At 37.3% G+C, this 18,740-nt stretch overlaps 1 protein-coding gene across 1 annotated transcript in view; it reads right to left on the bottom strand.

The window, feature by feature from the left end:
- ZNF407 (zinc finger protein 407) overlaps positions 1–18,740 on the bottom strand; it is a 476,207-nt gene that overhangs the window by 422,830 nt on the left and 34,637 nt on the right. The window contains 2 exon segments of the mRNA XM_010356708.2: positions 8,512–8,626; positions 13,917–18,659. Coding sequence (XP_010355010.2) covers positions 8,512–8,626; positions 13,917–18,606 — 4,805 coding nt within the window. The 5' untranslated portion in view covers positions 18,607–18,659.

Below are 18,740 nucleotides of genomic sequence, written 5' to 3'. Positions count from 1 at the left end.
TACGAATTTTCCAGTTCCCCATTAACACATGTAATGGTGACAGCGTAATGATGATGCAAATTAACACTTCATTGGTCCTTCAAAAACAACCATCCCTCGAGCCCAGCTCAATATATTCTTATAGCACCTCAGCAGCAATCAGGACTCTTTAGAATTCAGTGGAAATAGCAAACCAAAAATAACTTTCTAAAAATTCGTTATCTAGATAGTGGCATATTCTACAGTACTTGGGACTGCTTTTTCTCAGTACTTTGCTACTTAGACAACAGACTTTGGTATACTAACGCTAAGGCAGGGGAAAGAGGAGACAGGGTCTCAGAAGAAAAGTGGATCGAGGGTGCGGAGGGGAGAACACTCCAGACACACAGACCACTGGAGCGGTCAGAAACAAGACAAGTACCCAGGACTGAGATGTAGGAAAGTAAGTAGATTACTACACAGTACACACTTTTAAAAAATTAATGGTTTCCTGTCCCAGCTGACATTGCCCATCCAGAGGATCAAGTATGGAAACAATTACAGCCTCTGGTACCATGGTATTAGTTATACGTGGATATAGGTAGCACGGCTACATAACTGAATATGTCCTCAATTATTATTTGGAACTATGCTGTATTAAGTTATATGAATCAGTTATCAACCTGTTTTCATTACAATTATCCAAAATCAGTAGCATCCTTAATTAAAATTACAAATAGAGAAATTCTCTTAAAATAATTCTCCCTGACCAATTCCCATGCCCCTTGATTCTGAAGCAGCAACTCATTTCCCACCAGGCTTTCCACTTCTCTCTTTACTGCCTCCACACAGTCCAGAAAACTGGGGAGAAAGACAAGTGAAAAGACAAGCGATGGAAAGCAGAGGGAAAGGCCAGCACTCAACACCTCAGCAAGGCCCAGTTCTGTGACCTGACCCCTGCCCACCTCACCCAATTGTCCCTGGAACTGTCCACCTGGCTTCACAATCCAGCCTCCAGCAGTCTTGACTGCCCTGTAGTTCGTGCATATCCCACAGGCCATGGTTGATCCCGCTGCAACCCCTGCCTGGAATGGGCTGCCCCTGCTCATCTGCCTAACTTCCAGTTGCTGCATATCAAATGTGACCAGCCCAAGCAAGGTTTCTGAAGCAGCTAGGGAGACTTGGCATTTCTTGACCTAAGCTGCCTCCATTTGAGGCAGGTGTTGTTTTGACCTTTTTAACCCTAAAGACTAACACAGTGCTGGCACATACTGACATTCAACAGATGTTTGTTTAATCCTCACTTCTCCCAGTTAGTCACATACACTTCAGAAACTGCCTGCAGTGCTCTTCCAAATCTCTGTGCTTCCCCCGTGTTCGCCCTGTGTGAAAAACGTCCAAATGTGCCTTGTGAATAGCCCCTCCTCCTTTAAGACCCAACTCAAAGACAACCTGCCTGTGCGAAAAGATTTTCCTTCTGCTCCTCAGCAGAGCTCATGCTCCCAGCCTTGTGTTCCCACTTGGCCTTGCTCCTTCTCCTAGAGTGGCTTCCGCAACACAGGCAGCCCCAACTTGTCACCACACCCACACAAAAAAAAGAAAAGAAAAAAGAAAACACAAGAATCTGCCAAATGAGAAATAATAAATAATAAATCAGTGGCTATGCTTCCCTTCTATCTACATTTCTCATACCCCCTTCTCATCCAGTTCTTGCACAAAAGAAACAGCAAAAGCATCCACAAAGTAAAGGACTGTAAGAAACAGAACAGGGAGAGGAAGGTTAACAAGAAAAAAATTTACAGAACAGGCAAAGGAAACCAGGAGAACGGCTACCCTCCTACATTCTACTGGGGGATCAGGAAGGTTAAAGAATCCTGAGACTCTACAAGAAGGTTTTTTTTTTTAGAGACAGGGTCTCGCTCTGCTGCCCAGGCTGGAATGCAGTACACCATCATAGCTCACTGTAGCCTCAAACTCCTGGGCTCAGAAGAGCTTCCCTCTGCAGCCCCTCAAATAGCTGGAACTACAGACATGCACCACCACGCCCAGCTAATTATTTTTATTTTTTGTAAAGACAGGGTCTCCCTATGTTGCTCAGGCTGATCTCAAATTCCTGGGCTCAAGCGATTCTCCCACCTCAGCCTCCTTAAGTGCTGGGATTACAGGCATGAGCCACCATACCCAGCCATTACAATAGCATTTTAAAATCACAAGGAAGTCACTTTAAAACAAAAATAAAGAAGCAATGAGTTAAGTCACTAGAACATGATTGTTTCACTGGAAAAAACTTTAGACACAGAAGCCAATGTTTTCAACTACTACACCAAGAAATGATAATGTTTAGCTTATTTCTATTTTGTAATAGGTTGATCATACTTATTGGCCATGGAATAGATCTATGATGCCACCCTTCTGTGGCAAAAATTTTAAAAACCACTACCACAGAAAATGACAGAAAAACCAGGATATAATACAGACAAGAGCTGTCCTTCCCCTGTGAGGAGGAGCTGGGAGCTGCCTCAGTTTCCACTCTACTGTCCTAACACCCCAGCACTCTCCCGGCTTCACCAAACAGTTTACTGGAAAACACACGAGGATGATCTCTGAGAAAACAAGTTTTATATGTGAATATTATAACCAAGATCACTCTTAGGTTTTCCCATAATAAAGTCATTTATATAGTTTTAAAACTATGTAAAAGGTATCTCAAGGATTCTAACATCAGAGGAATACACAAATAACGTTAATTTTTTATTCCTAACTGAGGAAGACAGACAGCAATCATTACACAGCATTTTTAAAATTTCAAGCTAAAGACAAAAATATGCAACAAAAAATATTAAAATTGTATATGGATAAAATATATAATGTACCATTTATAATGGGAGAGCATTTTAATGTTAATTTAAACATTTTTTACAAAACTGAGAGATGTTGCACTTTATACTGTTACAAGCATAATTCATGCCACATTATAGAATAAACATTTCCTATCTATATCTCTTTAACCAAAACAACCAGCTAAACCAAATACTTACTTTATTTGGATATATCTATAGATATGATGGGTGTAACTAATTGTTCAGCTAAAAATGCAATTCCATGGTGCTTTTAATGATTTAGATATACACAGCTTTAGTTCTCACAGCAGACTAAAAATAGTGATTTTAATTTATTCCTGCTGCCTACAATTACCCACAACCACGTATTTTTAAATATTTCCAGCCTATAAAAATTACTAATTTTTGCCACTTGTGTTTATCTGCATTTAGACTTTGATTTGGATAAATTAAGCTCTCAAGTGTTCCTTGCTTTATGAAACTCTGCATGTTGTAGACTTCAACACAAATAAATGACTTGTACCATTAGAGGTTTAAATAATGTAATGTATTTCATGCTCAGCCTGAAGCTGGATTCCAATGAAGTTGCTAATGCACGTAATGATTAAGTGTAACTCAAATACTAACTGTGTTGTTGAAAACATGACAGGCAATAATTTGGTCTATTATATTCTGCCATTTAATTGCCTAGTACAGACATTCTCTGACACGTTATGAAGCAATGATTTACAATTATTCAAGCTGCAAAGGTCAGAAAGTGACATTATAATCATCTACATGGAGATCCCTTCTAATGCACAAAAACTAGGTAATGCCACACACACACACACACACACACACAAAGAGTTTTACTGCATTAGTAACTTTCTATTTAAGGTTTCTTAAATCAACTAGGAATAAACAGTTCATAAGCACATTAATATACAATTTTAAAATGTCTGGAATCTTTTCATGAACCCAGATGTGACAGATTTAGAAAATGCCCTTATTCTCTCCTGATGAGGTAAATTCATTTCAACTATTTAACTCCATACACAAGAATCAAGACAAGACTTAGGGAAATCAATCAGTAAACAATGCAACTCCTAAATCATGCACACTAGGGTCTGCACTTTTCAATAATGGCATATCAAACTTGGTTATCATTTCTTAGGTTTATTGAAATCACAGACCAATTATTAGTTTTCTACAACTCTTAAAAAAAAAACTAATACTGCAAAACAAAAACAATAACCCTAATTGATCAATTATATCCCTCTCATCTTAATGGGATGATATAATCTTTATACTTTTTAGACACTTACCTTTTGCTATTACACAAGTATGTTCAGTTTGTAACCCTCAAGTAAATGCAATAAATTATCAGCACATGAATGAGTGGGAAAAAAGAAAATTATTTTAAACAACACTTGTAAGTGGAAGACACAAAACGGAGAAAGTGTTGGGGAGAGAGAGACAATATCAGAATATGAAAGTAAAGCAATGTGCAAGCAATTTTTTAAAAAAATGTAAATTTGGGGAAAAGCAGAAAATAAAAGTGGATGGTAGGAGAAAGTAGATAAGTTACATTTACTACATGCTAGTGAAAACAACCTAGAGAGAAAAAAATAAGTACAAACCAAAGTTAAGTCAAGAATGAAAACAGGTATTATAAAAGGCGGAGAAAAAAAGAAAAGAAATACTTAAAAGGAAGAAACAGTGGTCTACCATTCTAGTCGAATAATTTAAGTACATCACTAAAAACATTTTGAATATTAAGTTTCCCATCAGTAAAATGGGGATAATAAGCATAAGGTAAACAAACCACAAAGCTATAGAAATCAACAAGTGAGATAAAAGTTAACCAAGGCTATTAAACCACAATGCACTGCATAAACACTATTCAGAGTACTAGGTATACTATTTTATATGTATATAGGGAATAAAATAAACTTAAAAGAATTTAAACTTAAAAGCATTTAACAAGACATGATGCCTAAAATAACTTTTATAAGTCATTGAGATTTTTAAGTTTTTGACTACTGAAAGAAATAAAGGTAAAGATCATGGAAGTAATAAAAATACGCATTTGGCCTATTTTCTTTTTTTTTTTTTTTTTTGAGACGGAGTCTCGCTCCGTCGCCCAGGCTGGAGTGCAGTGGCCGGATCGCAGCTCACTGCAAGCTCCGCCTCCCGGGTTTACGCCATTCTCCCGCCTCAGCCTCCCGAGTAGCTGGGACTACAGGAGCCCACCACCTCGCCCTGCTAGTTTTTTGTGTTTTTTAGTAGAGACGGGGTTTCACCATGTTAGCCAGGATGGTCTCGATCTCCTGACCTCGTGATCCGCCCGTCTCGGCCTCCCAAAGTGCTGGGATTACAGGCTTGAGCCACCGCACCCGGCCTTGGCCTATTTTCTAAACACAAAATTATTAAATAAAAGCATTAAATATAAAAAATAGGTATAGTTTCTATTATTTCTTACTTTCTCTCCCACTAAGCCCTATGTCAGAGTCATAACAGATTTTCATGTTAACTATTCAAGTGCCTATATATAAACATACCTATATTCTATAAAATTCCTCTCTCGATCACATTTGGATATTTTTAACAAGTAAGAAACTCTACTTTTCAAAAGGAAAAATGCTCCCCCAAAAGTGAAAGTAAAATAAATGGCTCTTAACGTGAAGGTATCCATAACATGTACTTAAAACATGAAGTACAAAGGAATACATTTTTGAAATGTTTACCATGACATGAGCAGGTAAAACCTTGAGTAAACAAAACTTAAATTCTGAATTCTTAATCCTAACGACCTAATAGGAATTAGGCATCTAATACATTCAGCTTCCTCTGTCAAACTAACTTAAACCCAAGATATACAGTAGTTAAGATCTGCCAATGGGGCAGGGTAAGAGGGGGTAATGGTATCTTAAAATTGATCCTGAAGATTCAAAAAAAATCAGTCTAGGTTCAGACAACTTATACAAAAGTTTAAAAGGTAGTTTTAAAAGCTCATGTCAAGAGTGTTGCTAATGCACAACCCTAAAACTATGTGTTAGTGAAAAACACAAAACGTGCAGTTGATGAGCATCCAAAATCATCTAATGAAAAAGAGGTTAATTACAAATAATCTGAGACATTAATATTGAGCTCAATACTGTTTGTTGCTTCCATCAATTTCACCATAAAATATGAGTTTTCTTCTTCAAGAAAACCAAGAGGTTACTAAGAAAAAGAGTACACTATTCTGAGTAATAATTTCACTTTAAAAATGTGACTGCCCAATTTTTTAAAATTACTGATCAAGTCTATTTGAGAAATAACTCCTTAAAACTCAAATAATGAAGACATCATCAAGAAAATTCTAAAAGGCAGAGACTAAGATATTAACTACTAAGGAAAAGAAAACATAATGCAGGACCTTCTGTTTGTGACAAAATTACAGAGTTAATGTTCCTGAAAGATCACTTCACCTTTTAAAGCATGATTTTATAAAAGGTAAAATTTATAGCAATTAAAGCTAATGAAGAAATGCAGCATGAGCTGCTTATGTTCAGGAACTAATAGGTCCACTGAGCATTTCTAAGATTATTTAGCCATCAATGATAATGAATTGGCTTTGTCAGTGAAGTTAATGTACAAATCCTCTCCAGTGCCAGTCATCTGATAACCAATCCTTGCACTTTTTCATGTGTTTCACTTTACTTTTTAACCTACACACTCTGCCCTATCCCTTTGAAACACATGAAATACGGAACAACCTATGATACTTTTTCTGCAACATTGAAGGGTACCTAATTCACTACCATTCTGTTCCAACTACATAGATCAATAAGTATTCTTCAGTTTACTGCAATTCTTCAGAACTTTCAGCGTCACTGTTAAAATTATTGCTTCCTAACTTTTAAATCAAATTTCATTGTAAAAAAATAAAGAGAACTATTATTTCCTAGTCTGATGAAATTCAATGGCTGTCATAATTCGAAGAAATACAATTCTGGACTCTAGAATGCTTGTTCTACATACGCACACATACACATAGCTCTCTCTCTCTGAAGGCAGTATAAAACTCAATATATGTATAATCATTTACAATTCTGTATCTCCAGGATCAAATATATGAACTACTCATACAATATTTCAGTTGTATGTGGCAAGCAGTTAGCGAGCAGGGTGTGCACTGTTCAAATTATACAACTAATACCAATCAATTATGTATTCTTTTTGATACCAGATACATTAGAAACTGTTCTGTGAAAAGCTTTCTTCTTCTCTTTCCAGGGTCTTAGTAACCCTAATTAAAAAATGAATGGAATTAGATCTCTATTGACAGAGTATGCAAAAATTGTTTACTTATTTCTCAGAAATGAGAGAAAAACTGCTTACTGCCACCTAATAGCAAATTTTCACTGGAGTCAGGGCCGCCGCCTTTCCTATAACTCGTATGGTAAAAACAATAAGTGAGATATCTTTTAAACTTCCAAGACCTACAGCAATTAAAATGAACCATTTGACACTTGACCCTTGCAGCTAAAATCAGTAGTAACAGAACTCATTCTCCCACTGATCTTCAGGGGGCTTTAGGGCAAAGGGTCATCTTCATTTACTTTAGCTGCAAGTCACTGAACCATCAATTCTGCCAATGAATATATCACAGACCATGGTTCATAAAACTGCTTGCAAAGGTATTTGTAAAACTATCCTAAGGGTCAAAATACACAGCTGCATCCTGGGATGAAGTGTACTGTCCAACAAATAACAGAACTTGTTTTTGACATAAAACGTATTTACATGGTACTATCAATCAGCAGAATCTTCTACTAAAAAAAATAAAGCTAATAGAATACGCGCACATCGCATAATGTAAGTAAGCCTGTGGTATTTTGTGAATTAGCCATAAGAACTGTCAAGTTTCTCAGGTTTCACATGAAGAATTTTTATATGATGCACTTATTAATTTCTGTAGCATAACAGCATTAAAATATACTTTTAATCAGAAGTAGGGCATTAAAATCCACCTCTGAATGTCCTATGTTATACCATATATGATGTAGCATTTTAAAACCTTTTAAACATTTCTGCTAAATTAATTAGTTTTGCATTAAGGCACCTTAGCACTGTCTATTAAATGCAACACATTTGAAAGACAAACATTGTACATGATTCTTCAGAGAAAGAACCATTAACTAAAAAAGGAAATAAGTTTTGAAATAAAGTTACACAAAAATGAATAACAACCGTTTTTCTTCAGCATCATCCCTGTAATAATCAGTAACCAGTCATCTGAAATTAAGTCTTTTGTTGTTTTCCTTATAGAATAAGTCCAATGGATCCAAAGAGCTACTAATGTGATAAAAATTAAAGCAGTACAGCAAAAGAAAAAAAAAAATACCTATACATTCCTAAAGCTATATTATGTATTTTTTTTATGTCTTTAAATGGAATTTATAGTTCTCTCTGGCAATGTGAATGAACATCCTATAATTTAGTCAATTTACAGATTACAGGTTCAAATTGACCTTGTAGCCCATAAAATTGCTCATCTTCAGTACAGGATTAGAAGTGGGAGAAGAATGTCATAACTGTATTTAAGGAATTTACCATAACAATGGAAAGGAGGGTACGCATGCATAATTTTAGCCACTCTTACTCCTATCGGTTTTGAATTCCGAAACAATGGCTATCCTGCACATGCTTCTGGTTCACGCAGCAGAGATGTCTCCAGTTTACTCACCCACAGACATGACACTTGTATTCCCTCATCCCAAGGTGCCTTTTCACATGGTTTCTGGCATCTCCAAGCTGAGCTGTTGCAAAATGGCATATCTTGCACTTGAATGGTTTTGATCCTGAGTAAATTTAACATAAAATATGATTTGATTTTGAATAATACATCTCTAATAGCTTAGAAAAGAGGACTAAATCTTAAATCATACCTTTAACCTAATCAAGAATTTCTGTACCCAAAATGGAATACTTGCATTCATTTATAAGTTGAATAGACCTGATTCCATAATTATTTTACTCTGAAGACTTTGTTTCAGTGAGTCTTCCTAACTTCCACTAGCAATCCTAAGATTCAAACTCAAAAGTGAGACTGCTAAGCAGTACTAAGTAGATGAGATGAGCTACATCATTTTAAATATTTTTCTTACAATTCACAAAAATACATCTTACAGTCACTCAGCACTTCAAAGGGAACATTTCTAAAACACAAATGCACACAGGGCAGCTGATATTTTAAAAAGCATATTTATCATCAAATACATTTCTCTGTGGTCACCTCCTTGTTTCCTCATATTTCTCTGGCTTTGAGTTTACCCACATTAAAACAATGGTATATTTCAGGTTTTTTTCCTGACATTTATCCCAAATTATTATCTATATTTTTAATAACACAGTTTATAAATATACAGTAGATAAATTTTTATGCTTTTATGGTCATTTTTATAGTCAAAAATCGATGATTAAACAAACTGGAAGAACTGACATTTTGGTTATTAATTTCAAGGACAAATATTTGAACACAAAACGCACACAAAATTTGTTAAATCATTTCATAAATATTAAACTAGACTCAAAAATGAGAAAATAAGATTATTTCAAAGTCTACACATTTAGTGTCAGTAATAGATAAGACTGAAAGGAGAACATATTAACAGACGATCATTATCCACATTAATGAGAAACAACACTCTTTTAAGATATAAAGTATATACATCATTTCCAAACTTTCTAACCACTACATCTTCAAATAAATCAAAATAGTAAAAACCAATTTAAAATCAGTACAGTATGTTTCCAGACTTTTCGTATCATATTTAGTACTTATATGGTGAAATACTCCCTCTACTATAGTTAGATAGAACATGAAGTATGTGAACTTTAATAAATATACAAAAAGAGCTCAAATTAAAAAAACTGCAACAAATCATATTTGATCAATGAACCCTTTGTGCAGTGTCCTTGGGGGAAAAAAAAATCCTCCAAGAATACTTTGTTGAAATTGAAGTACTCAGTAAAAAATTTTAGAGTCTTAAATTTCAATTTAATTCCCAAAAGCTGACAAAAAAAGTGAAGCATTTAATTTTCATCTTCCAACAAATAAAAAAGTCAACAGCACTAAGCACCGGCAGACAAGGTTGAATATTTCACAGTTCAGTGACAATGAAGCCAGATCTCTTAATATTTCCATTTCTGCTGTTAGAAGTAGATGTAAAATATATTTAGCACCTGAATGGTTATATCTAGGCAGGTTTATGTGTTTAAATGTCAAAAGCAGGTTGAGACTGCAGCTTACAGTACTCACATTCTATCAGTCACGTTAGAAACTACAGTTTATTTAAATGATTCTGAGACAACTAAACCTATCACTGCTTTCAACCTTTCACTAAGACATAGAATTCCTTTGTAAAGTGTGTGAAGAACCAATTTACCAATACTTTGAATTTAAATGCTCTAAAGATAATAGGGTCATTAGGACATTATTAAGTAACAATAATATTAGGACTCAAAACAAAGAAGACCAACCTCTCCCAATATTTGTATTACAATTTTGGTGAATGGATGTAAAAGGCCTCATGGGTTGGAGTTTTCGTTCTGCTCACGCAGCACTGCCATGTGACTAGCTCCTCCTCCTGTGGCACAGATGCCACAGAGAAACGGACATGGGGTCTCTGGTGTGTTCAATTTACTGTACATGGCTCCTTTGTGGAAAACTCTAGTTTCTGCAGGTCTCAGTGATCACAGCACAGCATGCTGACAATACATAAATGAGTTACTGTGTTGACAGCTTCACCCAGAATCATGGAGGCCTTGCCTATTCTTCACATCTTATATTCAGAGTAGACTGTGTTAACATCTCCTTTCTGTGCCATAAAAATTCAAATGCTAGCAGAGGTAACACTTCTCTGCATTAAAAAAAAAGGGGGGGGGGGCCTTTTTTCCTAACTAATAACATTTCCGTTTTTAAGTTTGCTATGCACATTCCAAAATGAATGCAGGCAGAGCATTTGTAAGACAAAATTGTAAAATTGCAGATCTCTAAATATTTCTCTCACGTACATTTTGATTATTAAAAACAGTATTATTTGCAATAGTTCCATTCCTTGGAACAGCACTATTCTCAGTATCAGTAGGTTTTTTGGTTTTCATTTGGTCCATAAGGTTTTTCCAAAGGGAAAAACTCAAGAGGCTCTCTATCTTTCCGGTACCTTGTTACTTTACTGAAAGAATTTCAAAGACATTAAAATCCAGGTCTTCGCTCAGGCCTACAGGGGCTCCTCAACCATCAGTGGTTACTAACTGCTATGCATACATAGATGTGCCATTAGCATTAAAGAGAAAATACCAAATGAAAGCCTTTAGATCTTAAAGGAATGAAGGAAGTTGTATATTATCGATCATTTAACGACCACAGCCATCATTCTATAACCCTCCCTAACACATTCAAACGCTTCATTCATTCATTCACCTGCTCATTCATTTATTCACTCATCAAGATATACCAAGAGCCAACTAATGTGGGACACAGATGAAGCAGTGAACAATGTTAAGTATTTGAGGTCACTGTGCTTAAAGTCTACAAATTAACTCTCCTACTGAGCTGCCTGTCCTTTGTCACATATTGAGCTACAAACACTACCAGCCCTAACTTCAGAATTTCTTAGTGAAGTCACACACTCCCTATCTCCCTGGAACATTTTGAGATGGCATTAGTGACCAGAGCACTCTAAACATAAAATGAATGGCTTCAGACAATCTGGTAGCTTAACAGTAGCCCATGTTACATGAAATAAAAGCTTTAACAGACCAATGCAGGAGAAACAAAAACGAAGTTTTTTAGTCCTGCTAATGTAATGTGAAAGGGAAGACTGCCCTTTCTGGTCATGTTGATTGCTTCACAGAAGCAAGCACACGGGGGGACTCTAGGATGCTTTTTCCTACAATGCTTGATAACCAAAACTCATTTATTTCTCATAGTGCTGCTTTTATCCTGCTAAGGATAGGAAGAAAAGGTTATATAAAACATATAGTAAATCACAAAATATGAAAACAGGGATTGGAAGAGTAAGCTCTTTTCCAGTTAACCATTAATAATAGTCTCTGCATTACTATTTTATGGACATAAGCAAAGTATGTGAAAAGCAATTCATTTTAAGATGCTCCAAGAAAAAAAACCCTGAATTAAAACCTGGAGACCAACTTCCCCAAAAAATGACCTGCAAAATTGAAATGGTAGACTTGTATTGTGTCCTCAGGAACAGGGCTCTTGGTAGTGTTTCAAAGCACAATAAAAACGTACTTTCTGATAAGACCAACACAAGATGTTTAAAAAAAAAAAAAAAAACTATGCTAACTTTTACTAAATGTTACAATCAATGATGTAACTTATATAAGTAGGGTTACTTTGTCACATATTGATAGTTACCTCACTTTCACATCCACATTAACTTGATTTTAAATGCAATTAATACATATAGTCAAGGAAGACTAATGGACTACATTCTGCACTTAACCTGGTGGACATTTTCAAATGGCACAAGTGACCAGTGCAAACCTATTTTGCATTGTAAACGACTAAATAAATCTTAATGGATTAAGAATGATCAGCTATCAACACACAAGGGAAATTAAGTGCTGAAATGCCTACATTGATTATTTTAAATTATTAGCCTTACTCTGTTCTTGAATTTGTATGCTTTTAGTGAGCTTTAACACATTTACAAGACTTATTGACTATAATTACAAGAGAATTCAAGTAATGGACACATCAATTATAAGCAACATGTCTTGACCAGACAGTTGCATAAAGAATTCTAAAAAGAGCTCCATTAGCATCTTCCTCTTAGTTTTATTCAGTTTTATCTGCCTTAAGAGGGCATATTAAGAAAGTACATATTTTCTGCGCATGTGAACAAGTCTTATTCCTAAAACTGTATCATTTCAGAAAGAAAGCTGCAACAAGGCACTGAGAGAGATACTAACAGCGCAAACAAATAAGCATTTGGACTTATTCCCCAAAAACGGCTGCAGTGCATGGGAATATTTGGGATCAAAAGTACAATGTTTGTATTTATTTAGATGAATCTTATGCAGGTTGCCCCATTACTTCCTTCAATGAAAAACTTTCATCTATCTTTAATCACCCTAAACTGGTAATAATGCTTCATAGGCTTTTGTCTTCTTCCTTGTAACCATGCACTAAGTTTCAAAAACTGTATGAATTTAAAGTATAGCTTTAATAATAAGCCATTATTTAAAAGTACAGTAAAATAAACCTTACAGTTTTAATGAAAATATGTTCATTGAAATGTGAATTTATTATTCAAATCCACTCATAAATTCAACCATGAAGACAGAACTTGTCTAAGCAGAGCACAATGATTTAGAAAAGCTGTCTATTTAAAATAAAGAATGTATGGCAGGTTTATAGAAACAGTGCAGTGAATTTTTACATAAATTTAGAACAGTAGCTTATGCATTTTCCACCAAAAAAAATGTTTTTTAAAAAACTTTCCACCTAAAATTAAACATTAAAATGGAACACTAACTGTGACAGAGCACAGAGACTAAATCAGGTGCTCCCTCCAGGAACAGCAGATCCCCAGCACATGTTAACTTTGGTAAGTGGTGGCTAATTTTGACCCACAAAGATAGAATCTTGTTACCTGGAAGTTATACTTTTGGATATAAAGTATCTATTGATGAATATTTTTACATCTGTAATATTGTAAGAAAATTTGATATTTCCATTCCTTAAAAGTCACTTAACATGTCTTCTGAAATTATAAGGTGCTCCTTAATATAGATTTTGGAAAACCAAATAATTAGGACTCAGAAACAACTGAAAAGCTGCAACAGACAGCAGTTTTTAAAAGGCATCAGAGGGACTAGGCTTTTTGACAAAATTAAAAGAAACTTGTCAGCTAACCTGCCTTTCAAATCACTAGGGCTTAATTACCCTTAAAAATGTTAAGTGTCAACAATGACTTATTACAGACAAGCAGAGCAGCACACAGCAGCGAAACGTGAACCGGGTGGAAAGTCAATGAGCAGCCACAGGTAGGGCTGCATTATCTGGATGGGAACAAATGGCCCAGCGTCCTCACTGACTCGGCTTGCTGCAGAGCTACATACCTGTATGAGTGCGAATGTGTGCCAGGAAGGCCATTGAGTTGCTGCTTCGACACATCTTCCCACAGTACTTGCAGACGTTTCCCTGGTTTTCCTCCCTCTCGCGGTTGATTTGCTCAGTGTCTTCCACTATATACTTATTCACCTCCCGTAGCAATTCCTCATGCTGTCCTTTAATATGTAGAAATAAATTCTGTTCAGAATCAAAGGGCTCTGTGCACTTGACACATTTAAAGGTGGCCCCTCCCTCCGGAAGCTCTTCCACACTGGCCTGCTCATTTCTCATGTGGCCGGCACTAGCCAGATGCTGGTGAAGGTTGCTTTCGGTATAGAATGACTTTCCACAGAGTAAACAATGGAAGTGCTTCTCTTTAGTAGGATGCTTCATGGCTATGTGAACGTTCAGTCCACTCAGTCCATCTGCTAAGAAGCCACAATCGTCACAGCGAATTCGTGTAGACTCACCAAGGGAACTGCCTTCAGATTTCTTCCTTTTCACACCTTGAGCACAGTCTTTCAAGGGCAGTTCACTAATTCTCACTCCGGTTGCTATCAAGCCCTCTTCAGACTGGTCTATCAACTCACCATCTTCAGGATTCTTTATTCTTATTATGGAGGAGTCAAACCGGCCAAAACTGTACATGGCCTGCCCTTTATCATCAATACTAATGATAGTTTCATAGACGTCATTACTTTCAACTGTGCTATCAGAAGCTGGGCCATCCTCCTCCAAAATAATTTCTGTTTCATCTTGTGAATTCATCAGAATTTCCTTATTCTCCAAAGTGGGATCTTCTTGGACACCTTTCAAGTCTTCCAAACCATGACCACGCGCAACTTTGTTCTGACCCCCGCTCTCCAGATTTCCGTGTTCTCTGGTTATTCTTGTCACAACAAGTGCAGGGCTTTCAGCCGAGCGCTCCCCATCGAGCAGTGCAGGGCACAGGTGTCTGTGGGAGACAACAACTCCGCCATCTCCTGCACTTCCTTCTTCACCCTCACAATGGACAGGCAGCTCACCTGCATCATTTGATACCTCATGGTTTTTCTTTGCTATCTCACAATTTAAAGCAGAGCTTCCTGAATTTTCATTTTGAAATCTGCTTGGGGAGCCATTGTTTGAGGAAATAGTAAGGGACATCATCTCCTCAGGTTTCCTAACTGTATCCTTGACAGGAGCCTGTTGAAAAGTCTCACAAAAGGAATGGTCTTCATTGAAATGAGATTCTTCTTCAGTCTCAACTTCTACGGAGTCAGCAGCGCAGAGCACTTTAGACATATCTAAATTAGTATTCTCATTTAAAATAGAGCAATCTGCAGCATTTCTAGATTTAAGGGTATCAGATGGTTGATCTGAAATTATCTGAAATTTCTCAGAATTTTGTTGATGCTCTTCCTCAGGCATAATGATGTTTTTGGACATGTCTGCAGAACCTGCTTCTACATTAGCAGAGTTGAGATAAGACTGCCTTTTCATTTTGTGTTTCTCTGTTGCTGCATGCCTGGTCATCTCGCGACGAGTCACCGCGTAGTAATCGCATGCCATACAATAAAACTCAAACTCTTTTGTATGTTTCCGTTTTACATGCAGCTCTAGAGAAGCAGAGGAGTGAGCACTAAACTCACAGTGCACACACTTATTCTCACCTGTGCCTGTAACATCTCTCTGGGAGTACACATCCCCCTGCTGGGCGAAGTCCTCTGGCTCTAAAGATATTTGCTCCTTTTTATCAAGAAGATGGCTGTTAACTTCTCCATCTAGAGAATGAAATACACTTTCAACTTCGGCTTCAACTGAGTTTCCATGATCTGGCTTTTGTAAAACAGAGGTGGGTGACTCAGCAGGTTTGTTAACATGTTCATCTGACATGGTCACTGCTGAGCCAGCATTCTTCTTACCAGCTTCAAGGCTACCCGCTTCAGGGCCAACAATGATATCTGAACTGTGTTTTCCACTTGCTTCTATTTCTACCCGTCCTTTATGTTTCTTGGTGGCACAATGACGTTCCATATCTCCCTTAGTTACAGTGTAATACTTACACACTTTGCATAAATAACTATACTGGTGACTGTGTTTTCGTCTAATGTGAACAGTCAAGTTTGTAATACTAGAGGCCAAAAGACCACAGTGTGAACACGTCCGTGAGATGTTACCTTTAGGTCTCCCTCTCTTTGGAGTAGTGGTTGAAGCTAATTCATCATCTTTGGTGCTACCACCAGACTGTGACAGTTCCTTAGGCGCCAGCATGCCCTTCTCAAGATAAGAATGCTCTTGTAATTGCACACCTACATGGCCTTCAATCCTTCCATTTCCAGAAACATTAAACTCTTCTTTTTTATCATTTGCACCTATACATACCCTTTCAATACATTCTTCAAAGCTTAAGCCAATATTATTTTTCTTAGCATTTTCAAGATGCTTGCTTCTTTTAATGTGTTTCTCCATTCCTTCTTTGCTCAATGAATAAAGATTACAAGCTTTACAAAGAAAATGATAGTCTTGACCATGCCGAAGCTTTATATGTCTCGTGAGAACAGTAGAAGATCTTGTCTTATAAAAACACTTCTTACACTGAAACTGAGGCTTACTGGAATGCTTCACTTCATTACCATGGCTTACCCTGGACTTCACAGGTTCTTCCTGAGATGCTTTTCCTGAGTCATCCACAGACTCTTTTGAGTTTTCTGATTCTAAAGTACTTAAAGGTAAAGTCTGTAAAACCAAATCACTGTTAGATGATTGCAAAGTCTTTGGTTGAACCAATGAACTAAGATGCTTCTCGGTGGCTTTGTGTTCTTCCATGTCTTTTTCAGACAAAAAGAACAAGTTACAAGGGGTGCAAAGAAAATGCATATTGTGCTTTTCCTTCATGTGGTCTCTAAGATTCATTTCATCCAAGGATATAAATGAACAACACTGACAACTCAGGACAGAAGCAGTTTGCTGATGCTGGTTACTGCGCAAATGTTCATCTAAGTCCCTTCTTGACATACTGGAAAAGTCACAAGTATGGCAGTAAAATTTCATCTCTCTGGCATGGCACCTTTTCACATGGATTTCCAAATCTGTCCTATTTGTAGCTACTTGCCCACAGTCCGTACAAGCACACAACGTCTGACAGTCAGAAGCTGGCTTCACTGTCAGGGAGTCCAGCCCAGAGTCCAGAGGACGGGCGCTCCCCCGGCCCTGCTCCACCTCCTGGGTTTCTGAGGTAGTCACACACAGCCTCTGTACGCTGCTGCTCGCTTCCGGGTGTTTCAGCACTGATTCTGCATCGTGTGTTTTCATCTGTGTTCTCAAGTGTTTCATATACATCCTCTGAGTTTCACTTGTGCCTCTTTTAATTCCCAAAAGATTAAACCTTTTCTTTGCCTGGCCCTTCAAGGTGAAAGTGCTGCTTCGTCGACGAAAGCTATTACCCAACACGAGAATATTTCGCTCGGGTCTTGGCCTCGAGGTTACACTGACACGGTGTGCTGCTGCCTGCAGGGTATTTTTGGTAGATTCCAATTTCTCTAAGAGACCCTCTGAGGTTATTAAGGTGTCTAGCTTTTTACTCTGGTTTTCAGGATTCTGAGCTACACCAAGGGAAGTAACATTTTCTTCAACAATCTCTACTTCCTGTGACGAAGTATTTCTGGAAGGCATCATTTCAACAAGAAGCTCACTGCTACGACCACTTTGTTTAGAAATACTTCCTCTGAAATCTTTAAATTTGCTTCCCACATTTTGTAATCCTTTCGAATCACTATTCTTTGCTATTGGTTTAGAAGTTCTTGGTTTTGAGGGAACATTTTTTGTTGCCACTGTACATGATTTTTTAGGAAAAGGTTGTTTTGTTAAGATCTGTACAAATCCTCCACGAGCAGCCAGATTCTGACGACGGAGATGTGTTTTGCCAAGATAATGTGCATTCAACAGGTTTTCTTCTGCACACTGAAAACCACAAAGATCACAAGAAAAGACCTTCTGTGGCCCATGTGCTTGTTTGATATGCATATGTAGCGCTGAGCTGCTCTCTGCTTTGTGGCTGCAGTGACAACAGGTATGTTCCTTAGACTGCTGCATGTGAGACTCAGCATGTTTTTCCAAGTCAGAGCAAGAAGAAAACAAATGCCCACAGATGCTGCACTTGAGAACTGGATCTACATTCCCCATGGTACAACTAACACTAATTTCTTTCAGGGGGAAAGGCGATTCTCTTTCCAGATCAAGGGAAACCATTTCCTGAGCAGATGTTTTTTCAGTGTCTGTTTTCAGAGAAACAACATCAATAGTGCTAAAATTGTGAGAAGGGGAAAGGGCATTTGGGTGACACGTGCCTCCAACTGTGCCGTCGCTCAGAAAGGTCTCCTTTCCTGTTTCATCTAATGCAATACCCTCTTCTGTGACTGAGCTCTCAGAAGTTTCTAATCGACAAACACCTTGCTTTCCAGATTTAAGGGGCTCTGCCTCATCTAATCTCCTACGTTTGGAAGCATGTTTATTTATGTCTTCTCCTGTAACAACACTATCAAAGTTCGATGATTCTGAAAAACCTCTTTTGCCCATAGAATTCTCAGGGAAACTTGCTGTCACACCAGACACAGGCCCACCATCTTCATTATGGGATGAAAGCTTTGTCAAGTCTTGTGCTTCTTTGTTTATCTTTCCATCCTCGTCGTTTTCAGGTTTATTCTCACTATCCATCATTAATAAAGTGCTGACGATGCTTCTATCCAAGGAGGCTCGCTGGCACTCATAACCTGTGAAGTAAACAAACATGGTATGAAGTGCTGAGTATAAAGACACACGTGTTAGTCCAAAACTACATGAAAAAGTATCAT

Source organism: Rhinopithecus roxellana, chromosome 21, assembly GCF_007565055.1.
Source record: "Rhinopithecus roxellana isolate Shanxi Qingling chromosome 21, ASM756505v1, whole genome shotgun sequence".
Taxonomy (NCBI): domain Eukaryota; kingdom Metazoa; phylum Chordata; class Mammalia; order Primates; family Cercopithecidae; genus Rhinopithecus; species Rhinopithecus roxellana.
Note: the sequence above shows the minus strand (reverse complement) of the source record. Positions and strands in the feature narration are given on the sequence as shown.